Source organism: Diospyros lotus, chromosome 4 (assembly GCF_014633365.1).
Source record: "Diospyros lotus cultivar Yz01 chromosome 4, ASM1463336v1, whole genome shotgun sequence".
Taxonomy (NCBI): domain Eukaryota; kingdom Viridiplantae; phylum Streptophyta; class Magnoliopsida; order Ericales; family Ebenaceae; genus Diospyros; species Diospyros lotus.
In genome coordinates this window covers 1365306-1377439 of record NC_068341.1, presented here as the reverse complement: position 1 = coordinate 1377439, position 12134 = coordinate 1365306, and the positions used below count along the sequence as shown (strand labels likewise).

The 12134-nt window shown below is 37.5% G+C and overlaps 3 protein-coding genes across 3 annotated transcripts; 1 reads left to right on the top strand and 2 right to left on the bottom strand.

Annotated features, from left to right (window-relative positions):
• Positions 1–1099: 1099 nt before the first annotated feature.
• Positions 1100–1947, bottom strand: LOC127800485 (S-protein homolog 5-like). The gene is made up of 2 exons (XM_052335109.1): positions 1565–1947; positions 1100–1470 (listed from the first exon to the last, which is right to left on the bottom strand). The coding sequence occupies exons 1-2, from the start codon at positions 1861–1863 to the stop codon at positions 1335–1337; spliced, it is 435 nt and encodes a 144-aa protein (XP_052191069.1). The 5' UTR covers positions 1864–1947; the 3' UTR covers positions 1100–1334.
• Positions 1948–3044: 1097 nt separating this feature from the next.
• LOC127798968 (uncharacterized) lies at positions 3045–9884 on the bottom strand. The gene is made up of 7 exons (XM_052332627.1): positions 9806–9884; positions 8966–9058; positions 8161–8295; positions 7955–8044; positions 6933–7082; positions 4918–6521; positions 3045–4470 (listed from the first exon to the last, which is right to left on the bottom strand). Exons 1-7 carry the CDS (start codon positions 9854–9856, stop codon positions 3546–3548), a joined length of 3048 nt encoding a protein of 1015 aa, XP_052188587.1. The 5' UTR covers positions 9857–9884; the 3' UTR covers positions 3045–3545.
• Positions 9885–11514: 1630 nt separating this feature from the next.
• Positions 11515–12015, top strand: LOC127799116 (glycine-rich cell wall structural protein-like). Its single transcript, XM_052332855.1, has one exon. It carries the CDS (start codon positions 11515–11517, stop codon positions 12013–12015), a length of 501 nt encoding a protein of 166 aa, XP_052188815.1.
• The last annotated feature ends 119 nt before the right edge of the window (positions 12016–12134 follow it).

Below are 12134 nucleotides of genomic sequence, written 5' to 3'. Positions count from 1 at the left end.
ACACCAACCACAATACAAGGGTAAGCTTGATCTATATTTGACATCTTTAAAAAAGTCATATGTCGTGGACACATATTGTTCCATACGTGTCCAAATTAATTAGAAGAAAAGAACTGTGAACAATTACATATGCATCTATATATGTTGGAAGCATAGATGTGAGGAGGAGAGGAGGGCCTAAAGAGAAGGGACAAGAGGTGAAGGACAATGTTACTTGATCACGTCAAACAGTGAAGAGATATAAAGTTGGCATGAGAATATGGGTTTCTTTAATTTCTTTTCCTTTCTTCATGTTGATATTGATGGAACATTACAAAAGAGATTCCCCTTCGTTGCTTTGTAACCAAATAGAGATAGAGGGGAGCCTGCTGCTTATGATTTCTCTTGTCTCCCCCCTAATATACACACACTCATTGGGAGTCAACATATATATATAATTATATATATATATCCAGAAACGATGATCAGTTCAAAAAGATCTCTCTCAAATTAAGCTCGAAAAATCTCGTTGGACTGTTGTAAGTTCAACCCATGTAAAGAGTAAAATTTAAATTGATAAAATATCTATCACAAATAGACTTAATACTATTTATTTTACCTTTTCTTAAATACTAACTATATAGAGAGAGAAACGAAAACCGTTCTAATCGAGTATTCTGTGATTTTGATAAGGGAAAGGGGTCATTTTTTTCGTCTTCTTTTGAGTCAACATACATATATACGTGTATATATGTATATTTCAAAGACAAATATTGTAAGCTTATACGTAATTAATGCCAAGTTGATGAATGTGACAGTAAAGTAAGTTATCGAGATAGAGCACTATGTTGGGTCAAGTTGCAGGAGGGTGGCCAAGGTCTGAAAGATCATCATCAAACAAACAAATCAGCCTTTTTAAACTCACCTGGGCTGCCTCCTAATTTGCTTCCAATCAAACAGAACTTTAATTATATATCAAGATAATGAATCATCATCAACTTTGGTTCATTTTTGCGATTTCTTACTGCATTAACGATTAATGCACTAATAAGAACTCAAAACCTTATAAAATTACCCACCAAACGAACCCATTCATCATGAAATGAGAACCATAAAACAGAGAATAAAACTAAGTTTATTATATTACCAAAACAGCGAACACAAATGATATTTCTGTCTGCCTGCCTGCAGCCTGCTGGATCATATCATATATGGCTGAACCCAAAGAGGCATTGCTTGTTATGGTGACAATTAATTTCCTTAAATGGCTGCTTATATGTTTCCCCGAAAGCACCATCTAAAGCAAGAGAAAGGAAATCAAGCCACAACGCAAATTACAGTAAGCAACTAGCGAGCTAGGACCATGAAAAATCCTTCTTCCATTTAACTCCATCGCCGCTGAAGTAAAACCCATCTTCCTTCACCAACCAGAAGCACTTCTTGAACAGAGCACACCGGTGGCCGTCGCGGTGAACCCGAAACGCCTCGAACCTTAGATTCCACGAGAAAAAGAGAAAATTCTGTAAGATGCAGAAAGTTAACATTACACTAGCTAGTGTCATGTGGAAATTAAATTCTAACCAACCTCTTCCTGACGCCGTCCCATTTCATGGTGCAGACGAAGAGACTGTTCTTCCACACATTGGCCTTCACTCTCCAGCTGAAGTCGTCGCCCTCCTGGAGGGCTCTCCCGCCGAGGTTCTGCTCCTGCGACGAGCACCAGATCACCAGCGGCAGCGAGGAGTTGTTGGTGAAACCGTTGGTGATGTGAACGTCGTAGCCGGCGCCGAGGAGGAAGAAGGGCGAGCGTTCTTCCACCGACATGAAAAGAACGTAGGACGCGAGGCAGAGTGCGAGGAGGAAGACGATGAAGGCGGTCTTCATTGCTTTCGTCGTCTATTAGAGGGTTGACGTCGGTGGCTCTTCAGAGTCAAGGCCAGTTGAGGTTGGAGTTGGATAACAGCGCCATTAATTTATAGCAGTACTGTATATATATATATATATATGTGCATGGTGCATGCTCAAGTGGATAGCCATGGAAATATATATATATAAATAAATATCTCCAAAGGGAGAAACAAATAGAAGTTATAAACGCGTAGCAAGCAATATATAGTAAGATATATGTATAGTTATAAATAAATATATTATACTCAATATATATGAACGAAGATAGACTTAAAAAAAAGAGAAATAAAGAATATCTCGTTCGAACCACATTCATTTAATTTTTATTGAATTCCATTGGTATTGGAATATAAAGATAGAATTTCGCCGACTAAGCTATAGCTAGCGTCATGTTTTGACTTTCAATATTTTTTTATAATTATCTTTTATTGTATCTATATTATTTATTTTTATACATCATCTTTTATTAAATTTTATGATTAAGAGTCTCGTAAATTGAGTATTTGTAAAGTGGTCGACTAGATTATTTGTTTCAATAGTTTAATTTTTTATTTTTTAATATTTTTTTGTTATGAGTTGGAACATATTTCCAGCACAATACAAAAGAATAAATAAATAATCGAACCAAAAAACCAAACTTTGTTTGGGATATGCTATGATTACTACTGGGGCAGGGCGGGGTGGGCGGGCCACTGTCCTGAATTTGTCCAAAGGTACGGCCAATGTACTTAAATTAATTAAGGTTGCCTAAGCCTTTCCAGTGCTACTTACTATTTTGTATGTATGTATTGGCGGAGGGATTAATTTATTATTACCTTTAATAAACAATTTTATTAACTTTACAGGCTGGAGATTCCTTCCTTCCTATTATGTATTGTACGGGAATTTTTTGAGGTCTCAGTTTTCTCATTTTAGAAACTTTTTTTATATTAAAAATATATTTATGAATTATTTTTATAATTTTAAAAATATTTTAAGATTGTTTTATAACTTTAAAAAAGAATTTATTTTAAAAATAAAAAAAATTCTTACATTACATAATATAAGGAAATTTTTTATATTATAATATATATAATATAAAAATTACATATTATATATAATTTTTTTATATTAAAAATTATATTTACAAAAGAACTCATATATTTCTTTTATTTACATGTTTTTCTACATTTTCGTTTCTTTTTTTTTTTTTGAAAAAAATTATTTTTCTATTTTCCTTTTGTATCATATTTATTTTTTATTTTCGTTTCATATTATATTTATTTTTAATTTATTATTAATTTTTAATTATTCATCGAAAAAATATTACTAGGATTCTCAAAGTGACGTTCAGATATATCCAATCACAAATGATTATTCACCGTGATGGATGGAAATAATCATTGATGAGTATCTAACCATTAACGCAGAATGCTAATGCCTTCCTTTTCCGTTAATCTTTAGGTTTCCATATCTCTGCCAGTTATACTTTGTTGGCTACATGACATGGTTGACTTCTGTTAGCCAATCAAGCCATTACCAATTCCAACCCAGAAGCCAATAAAGCCATTAGCAATTCCAAGCCTGTTGGGTCACATTGCAGTACCAAAACCTACCTCAGTAATACTACCGGTCATTTTATATATGGAACTAACTGTACAATATCGAACTATCATTCTTCAGTTGGTTAGCATGTCTGAAGAAGGCTCCCCAGCTAGACCAGCTAAATGGCCAATCACTTCCTCGAGGTGTGAGAAGTGAGTCATGAACTTGTCATGAAGCTCAGCACCATAACCAAATTGATTAAGTTGCATCTGAGAAAGACCCTCACCGATAGTTTTCAGACCACTCTGCAGCAGTGCCACCCCTTGGCTGACTCCATGAGGAAGTTTTCTTCTTTTATTGGCCTGGTTTTGGGCATCAATCTCCATGGTCTCATGCCCCATACAGACCTTATCAATGTTTCGATGTTTTTGAACAACCTTCTGTCTTAGCATCGATCCTTCCTTTACGAGAAAATGGAACTGTTCTGGGCTAGCTGTCGTTGAGAGAAGAGCTGTTTCCTTCTCCAGGAATGCCTTCAACTCATTCAAGAACCTCTCCTCATTTGCATCAGTCCCCGACACCAAATCATATGACAGAGCTGCATTCGGTGGCACAAATCTCCAGAGCTGATTGCAAGAAGTTCGAGCAGCGAAATATCCAAAGGCTGTGATTCCCAAGTGAACAAATGCCCAGTGCTGCTCTCTCAATAACAGATGATACAACTCCCACACAGCTGAGCTTTTCGCACAACTATCCTCTTCTGTCAATTCCATGTGGCCAAGGCCAGCCATGAAAGTGGCTAGATTTGGTTTGCATTGATAGAACTGTGCATCTGAAACTGCTGGCCCAGAGATAAAAAGATTTTGAAGCTCCAAAATGACTTCTTCCATCCCATCAGATGCATATAGGTGCTTCGCATTTGAGATTATGCCTAAGGTTTCAATCAGAAGCCTGCGATGGCGGTGCTTCACCGAGTTTTCTGCTGTGTTTCTGTAGTTATGGATGACAGCAACTAGAAACCTCAGGGTTTTTGTATTGATATCAGCTGTGCTGACCTGGCTATAAAACACACGATAAGTTTGTTTAAGCAAATCAGAAATTTACTGCAAATATATATATATATAGCTGAACAATATGAAATTTATTAAGAAAATAATGCTTAGACAAACCTTCAACAATTAAGGCATAAATCTCAGCAAAAATTCTGAGAAAACTAATGAGGAAAGAGAAATTGGAAAACGTAATATGAATACGTTTTCAGGCGTGGAAGAGAGTTAAGGAACTATGTTATAATGCAAAAATCAGTAAAGTTTCAATCAAGTCTTCTATGATAATTAGTCACCACAAATCATTGTAAATTACTAACCGAAGAATGTAATGTTCGTTAGCAGCACTAAAGGTTATTTTGTAGAGCATGATTTTCAGTCCCTGATTCCACAGAATAGTCAATACCCATTTTCACAAGTAAAAATTGATACATAAGATTCCGAGGATCTCTATACTTACAGAGACTGCACAGCAGCAGACAGAGCAAAGACTGGTGCCCCAAGCACATTGGAATCACTTCCTTTCAATGATGCATCGCCAAATCTATCAATGAACTCAAAATATTCAGTTAAAATTCTCTGTGTAATATTACTTTTCATCTTCTCTGAAAGTAAACTCAGTGGGAACCCTTCCATGAGCAAGGCTACCAACACAGTAGATGACAATTGCGATCTGCTACTGCCAGCAATCATATTGTAGACTTTGTCTACCGTTGTTGTCTGTGAAACATATGCAAGAAGCACGCAAATTGATCTTGCAATTTTTCTCAGAGCACTACCAGGAACAAGGACTGATTGTGAAGATGCCTCAGACATTAATAATGAACAAAGATTCTCAAGAATGTCATTTATCATGTCTAGCTCTGCATGACACACAAGGAAGCACCAAAGTTCCATAACAATCTCCCAACAAAGAAAGTGCGGATGAAAGAAATTTTCGAGCAGAAAAGACTCCATTTCCCTCCAAGCTGGACTTGAAGAGACAACAATCATGAAGGTTTTGAGTGCATGCAGAATAAAAGGGAACATAGGCTGATAAGCTAACTCTGGGGCTTTATCAGAACCATATGGCACAGGAATTTGAAAAGAAAGACAAAAAGAGTATATCTCTTCATCAACTATAACCTTCAAAAGCCACCCAAGCTTTCTAGCAATCCCAAGTCTTGCATCTTCTTCGAGATCAGAAGCACTTTTCAGAAGATTAAGAAATAAGACAACCCGGCTGAGCAATAATATCCTTGCCCCATTCATATCATCACTGCTCAGAGAGAAGATTGTGTTCATCTTAATCATCCTTTGCCCATTGCTCAGATCTTCAGAGATAAGATTTAAATCATTGTCTTCATGGAACAACCAGTCCAGAATAAGGAGTTTACCCTCTTGTTTCAGTTGAGCTGAATTTAGTAAAGAATTAAGTAAATGAAAGGATATAGGATCCAAAAGTTCCACCAGTACTTCACTTGCTGATTTCAAAACTTCTTCCTTGCTCAGCAAGATTCTAAATGCTGAGATTGTCAGGACACAGAGCGATATTTCCTTGTAAACTGAAAATGCTTGACATGGATATTGGGAGGATATTCTTACTGCATTAATCAGATAAAATTTTACAGGAAGAAATATCCTTTTAGCTTCTGACACAGAAACCGTTTCCATTGGCAAAGCCGACCAAGTCTCAGCTGCACATCTCAAAGATTCATTTGCCAGTGAAATTAGAGTCAGAATGATATCTGAGACATTCAACGTTCTTGCCAAAGCACCTTTGCCAAGTTGAAGCAAGGTAACAACACCCTTCCATGACGAATTGAGAATTGTCACAAGACTCCCACCATCATTGGCTGCAAGAACACCCAATTCACACAATTGTTTAATAGTGCATTTTATGATATTAACAATATGATTCACACTATCAGCCTTTTCACAGTCCATGCTGTTCTCATCATGCTCAGTTCTTGCATCAAGTAAATCCAAGTTTACAGCTTTTGCATGCACCTTGCATAGCCGTATGACAGCATCAAGGACCAGCTGGGACACCTTGAGTACTTCCAAGCCATATGAATTAAGTCTCTGTTTAATAATGACAAAAGGACCAAAGTCAATGAGTCATTCTTCATATCAAAAAGGAAGAGTCCGGATGGAATAACATCTCTTGCACTTAATCTCCAAATTGTACATTTAATGTCAGCCCACATTGTATGGCAAAAGGACACAACAAAAGAAAGTTCAGTTTGCCAAAGAATCTAACAGTTCTAGTGGTCCTTATGTTAAAACAAAGTCCAATAGCATGATAAACACCTTACTAGCGACCTTAAGTATAAATAACCAATAAACCCTTCAAATACCAGTACAATTACTGATGTGCAATTACTCATATTAATCAAATATGATTTAGTGGAAAAAACAATGGGTTAGTGACAGCTCTCTCATAGGAAGGCTTCAGCATAAACTAGCTCAGCACATAGAGCAAAAGCTTGATACCTTGATCTCTGATACTGAATCCTTTGTCAGACTCAATTGTTCAACAGTGAATTTCTCAACAATAACCACCAGCTCCTTGTTGTCCAGAATAGGATATCTTGCCAAAGCAGAAAAGCAAGCAGCAGAGTACCTCAAAAGATCCAAAAGCAACTGCAAAAGATAAATGCAGAGCTGTTGGAAAATTTAGAATGTTTTAAGGAATTTGGAAAATTCCGGTGCCAAGAATAGAATGCCAGATCTTGCAAAGTTTCAGAATCCAAAGAAGTGCTGCACATCTTTGGCATATAATCTTTGATACAGTATAATAGATAAAATCCATGTGGCAAGGTCGCCTAAACAGAAAGTATCAGCCCCTGGTTGAGATACATGCTTGGTCCAATAATACAAAGAAAATAATCAGGGCCAAATGAACTGGAAAGCGTGCACAGGTTCAGGGTTAGCCAAACCAGATGGCAAGCAAGTGGGGCAGTTGCCCAGTGTTGTCTCATTTGACAGGAGAAAACTACTCGGCAGGATAAGCACAATTCACAGAGAAGGCAGTGTAAATATCCAAACATTTTGGAATTATACCCTACCAGGAATTCTAGGATTATGTGGATTGGAGGCTTGAGTTCGAGGTTTTCCCTAAAACGTGAGTATTCTATATCCTTGAGTTAGCCTCTCAAGGTTGTGATTTTTGCCAATATTCATCATAGCAGGGTTATTAACCTCACCAAGATCGATGCTCGTTAAGACATTCCTCCATCCCTCACAACAAATCGACGAGGCCCTGACACCATGTTATAGTCAAAGAAAATTGTATGTTTGTATTGTGTATTTGAATGGTTTCTACAATGGGTATGTATATATATATATATATATACACAAGTCTTGTGACTAACCTAAATAGTTAATAAACAAGTATGAAAAGATTACAAAGAATGTATAAAAGATCTATAAAATATTCTAGCAATATTCTCAAGATATTCTAGCATATGTATAAAACTAGTCTTGCAAGTGCAAGTTACCAATTGGTCACTGACCTGATAAAAGAGGTTGGAATGCTCTTCTTCTTGGGACTCCTGACTTGATATAAGTGTCATCTTCAAATGTTTTCCACACCATATAGTTGCCTAATAAGACAAACATTCAACAATTAATGTTTCTAATAACCAAAAAGCTGAAAATATTTTTGTTACTTTAGTACCTGATAGCCTAATGATTAAAAGAGGATATGCACAACACATACCTTGACTCCAAGGGAGAAAAAGTTCCCCAAACATCCTGATATGTCTGAATCTAGGTACCTTGCAGCTACATGCAAAATAGTTTTGTTTAGCATGCACTGGGAAATGTCCAGACAAGTAAAGTCTTCCCAGAATATCTAGTCAGGTGTTAAGGTAAGAATTGTCACAACCAAGTAGAGTGTACAAGATGTTCTACAATTATCCATGATAAATTCTTAGTTTACACACAAAAATGAAGAGGAAACCATCATAAACAATTACTGTGAGGGATTACTTTCGAGTATTTGTTAAGATGCGATTCCCTCTTTAAACTACTTTAGTTTATGAAACTAGCTAAGTGTTTCAGGATGCTCAAATTTGGAGTCCAGCTGCTTCCTTTAAATGTACCAATTCAGCACCGAAAAATAGTTATCATGATAAAACATTTTATCAAGAAGATGCCAAGTATGTGGCAACAAATTCTGTCAGAGGGATGCCAATCTGGAAGAGAACTGTCATGAAGTCAGAAATGTCCTCTTTTCATATTTTTACCGACCTATTACAACAAAAATCTTTGATCTTCAAACCAATTTAAGAAACTGACACAATAGAAGTACCGTCTAGCCACTTCCACTCGGAGGGCACAGAAACTGTAGGTGGACAATATTTTCAATGTCCTCCACAGAAGCTACTGCCATTTCTTCCTTGATTGCAATCAAAGCCAGGTCATGCACGATCTCGGAAAAACAAAATTTGTCTACAATTTAGATTCATATCCAAAAATAAACATTCAATACAGAAAACTGTAAAACAGGTTTGATAGGATACTGAGAGGGACCGTATCATACATGATAAATCAGATCTGTAAGATAAATCCAACCCCTCAAGTTTTGTGAGCAGTTGAACCCGGTTCTCAACGACCTGTAACATGCACACCAGTCATCAGATTGTATGAAACTGTATCATAACTTCAGTACCCAATAACATTGGTTAAATTTACCGAAATCCAAATTGAAGGAGAATCGAAATAGAAAGAAAACTAAAGAAGAACCATACAAAAATAATTGAAGAGAAGTCGGCATGGATGCAGAAAGCACTTAAATTAAAGGATGAAGGAGTTTAATCAGCAAGCCCCAAATACACTGGACAATAATACTACTAGAGAGGCCCTTAGGACTCACATATTTAAGCAAGTATTTCGTCATAATGCACAAAAAGAAAGGTCAATACTATTGATATTAGCCTGGCAAGCTCAACAAGGCGTGGTTTCAGTGACCTATTTTACTTCTATTACTATTCGTATCAGTAAATGAAAAGACATCCTGAATCCTCGATTATTCTCAAATCGATAGCAGTAAATTTCACGATTTTCAGAATTCAAAGAATCTTTGTCGCTGTTGTTATGGAATTTCACAAAAACTTAATGAAGCCGAAACATTAAAAATATCATCATAGCTCTAGTTCACAACTACATACTGAAAGTTTTGAATTCGCCCAATTGATCGAGAAAATAAAGAAATAGCTCTACAAATCCGTTAATCGACTCAAGTAAATGCAGTAATTCCATGTACACGAGAGCATAAAGTAGCAAAAAGAAGAGAGAAGCAAAGTCAGATAGGCTGAAATTCATGAAAGACAATTCACTCAAGTGTGTAAAACGAAGCTTACATCTGAAGATGTTATGGCTTCCAGCAAGCTCTGCAACTCGCTGCTCGCCATCTCTCTCTCTCTCCCTCTCTCTCTTCGTTTTCCCGCCTTCATAAATTGAGTAAATAGGGAAGAAGAAGCAACATTTACATCTGGGCTGCCGCCCCGCTCTTTGCGGGCCCGGCCAGGCCCGCTGTCCAAGCAGGCCGGTCCGCTCGTTTTACTATTTTGTGATACATCTATATCAAGGTATATATACTTTTTGTGACAAATTTTACCAATCCTTATATGTTTTTTTGTCACATAATAATAAACGGCCAAACCATATTTTTCTCCATAAACTTTACATAAAAACCTATTATTCATTTGAACTTTAAATCTAATCAATTAAATAGGTAACATTTATAATTTACTCATGCTTATTATCAAAATTGGTTTAAAATAATGTATAACTTACACACGAGATAAATTGAAAAGAAGAAGAACAAAAGAAAGAAAAACAAGAGAATATCCAATCGAACTGATCCTTCCTTTCGCCTTTCTCTTTGTCATTGGCCGTTGTCTTTACTCCGACCTCTCATTAATCTAAATAGAAGAAATAAGTATTTCGTCAACCATTATTGTCTTGACCAATCCCGACCCTTCCTCCTTACTTTGATTGGAAACCAATGAGTCGTGATCAATCCACCCTTCCCTATTATCTTTGCTTTAATTGGCAATTCGCAAGTCGTGACCAATCTACCATTCCCCATCTGTTTTGCTCCAACTAGCAACCGATAGTTATGTGTGCATGCCAATTTGTGTGTATATATATTTTGGTTTTTTCAATTAGATATTTGGTAACTGTTAACGTGTTTAATGGTACATCTATTACACATTTAATATTGACTATATAATTAGGTATTTAATCGATGTAAATTATAAAGACTAAGTATTTAATAAATCCTTAGTGATTATTAGAGAGTGGTGGGCGGGTTGGGTTCTTAGGTTTGAATCCACTCTCTATGCAATTATTGTGAATCAGACTCAGACTCAAATTTACCTTTCCTATAAAAAATCACAAGACTTAGAGACGACGTCCTCCAAGGGGCATCCCAAAGTATTTAATAAATCAGATTTAAAGTACTAAGAGACTTCTCATGTAAAATTAAGGGAGAAAAGATGAAGTTAGCCCATAATAATAAACTGTAGCTAAATATTCCATGAGAGCAACCGCATAGGGACTAACATTGCTGATTCGATATCTAGCCTAGGCTTGGGCCCAGTGTCAACTAGGATTCAATTTAATTTACAAGCCCTAGTCATTGTGACGTGATCTCTTTCCAGGTCCAACCCAAACCCCTTCTAATGCCCCCCTTTTTCACATTTCGGATTCGGATCAAATCACCGAAAAACGGGTCGCAGATGAAGGACAAAACTACGTTGGAAACATGAATTTAGCAGCTTGTACCCGTTGTTTTGATCAGAATCACGAACCATTTCATACAAATTTTGCTGTAAAGCAGAGACCGTAACTGGATTTACACGTACTGAAGCCAGACGAGGCTGTTCTTCGTGAGACTTGCCAGATTCACGTGCATGCATGGCCCATGCAAAGTTGATTCCTTATGTGACAGAGAAAGTGAATTCCCAATATTGGCTTCTTCTGCAGCTTGATCTATATATATGTATGCGTAATTGATGGATGCAAGCTGCTTTGCTCAAACTGCCTTAGTTAGCTAGCTGCGAGTATGAAGAGGTTGTTTTTTATGTTTCCTGTTCTTCTTCTACTCGTGGTGGGTTTCTTTTCTTCTAGGATTTTTGGATCAAACCTTATTAAAGGCGACGACGACAGCGATATGGGCTATGGCTATGGAGGTGGTGGTGGGGGAGGAGGCGGCGGCGGTGAACAAGGCATTGGCGGCGATCAATCAGGTGGATCGGCTGGATTAGTACCTGGCGCTGGTGGGGGTGACGATAATGATCGTAGCGGCTGTCATGGGGCGAGAATGAGTGGTGGTGGTGATCATAGGAGACAAGGCGGGAGAGGCAAAGGTGGCGGTGACGGAGATTGCGGAGCACTTGGTGGTGGTTGTGCTGGTGGGGCTGGATTTGGGAGCAAAGGTGGAGGTGGTGGCGGAGGAGGTGGGGGCGGTGGGTATGGATGGGGCAGTGGGTCTGGAAATGGAGGCGGGGGAGGGGGCGGAGGTGGTGGCGCCGGATTTGGCAGGGGTGGTGGTCATGGACGCTGAGTCTTGAACTTGGTTCCATTTCTGAACGTAACGTATGCTATATATATATATATATGTATGTGTGTGAGTGTGCGCTTTGTTTCATATCTACCATTAAATAAAGTTGCTTATCTGATTTG

Excerpts from the sequence above, each read along its gene's own strand:
- LOC127798968 (XM_052332627.1), bottom strand. The coding sequence starts at position 9,856 with ATGGCGAGCAGCGAGTTGCAGAGCTTGCTGGAAGCCATAACATCTTCA. Across the intron at positions 9,059-9,805 it reads AAGCCATAACATCTTCAGAT|GTCGTTGAGAACCGGGTTCA; the intron begins GTAAGCTTCGTT and ends TGCATGTTACAG. Across the intron at positions 6,522-6,932 it reads ATTCAGTATCAGAGATCAAG|AGACTTAATTCATATGGCTT; the intron begins GTATCAAGCTTT and ends ATTATTAAACAG.
- LOC127800485 (XM_052335109.1), bottom strand. The coding sequence starts at position 1,863 with ATGAAGACCGCCTTCATCGTCTTCCTCCTCGCACTCTGCCTCGCGTCC. Across the intron at positions 1,471-1,564 it reads TGGGACGGCGTCAGGAAGAG|GTTCGAGGCGTTTCGGGTTC; the intron begins GTTGGTTAGAAT and ends GTGGAATCTAAG.
- LOC127799116 (XM_052332855.1), top strand. The coding sequence starts at position 11,515 with ATGAAGAGGTTGTTTTTTATGTTTCCTGTTCTTCTTCTACTCGTGGTG.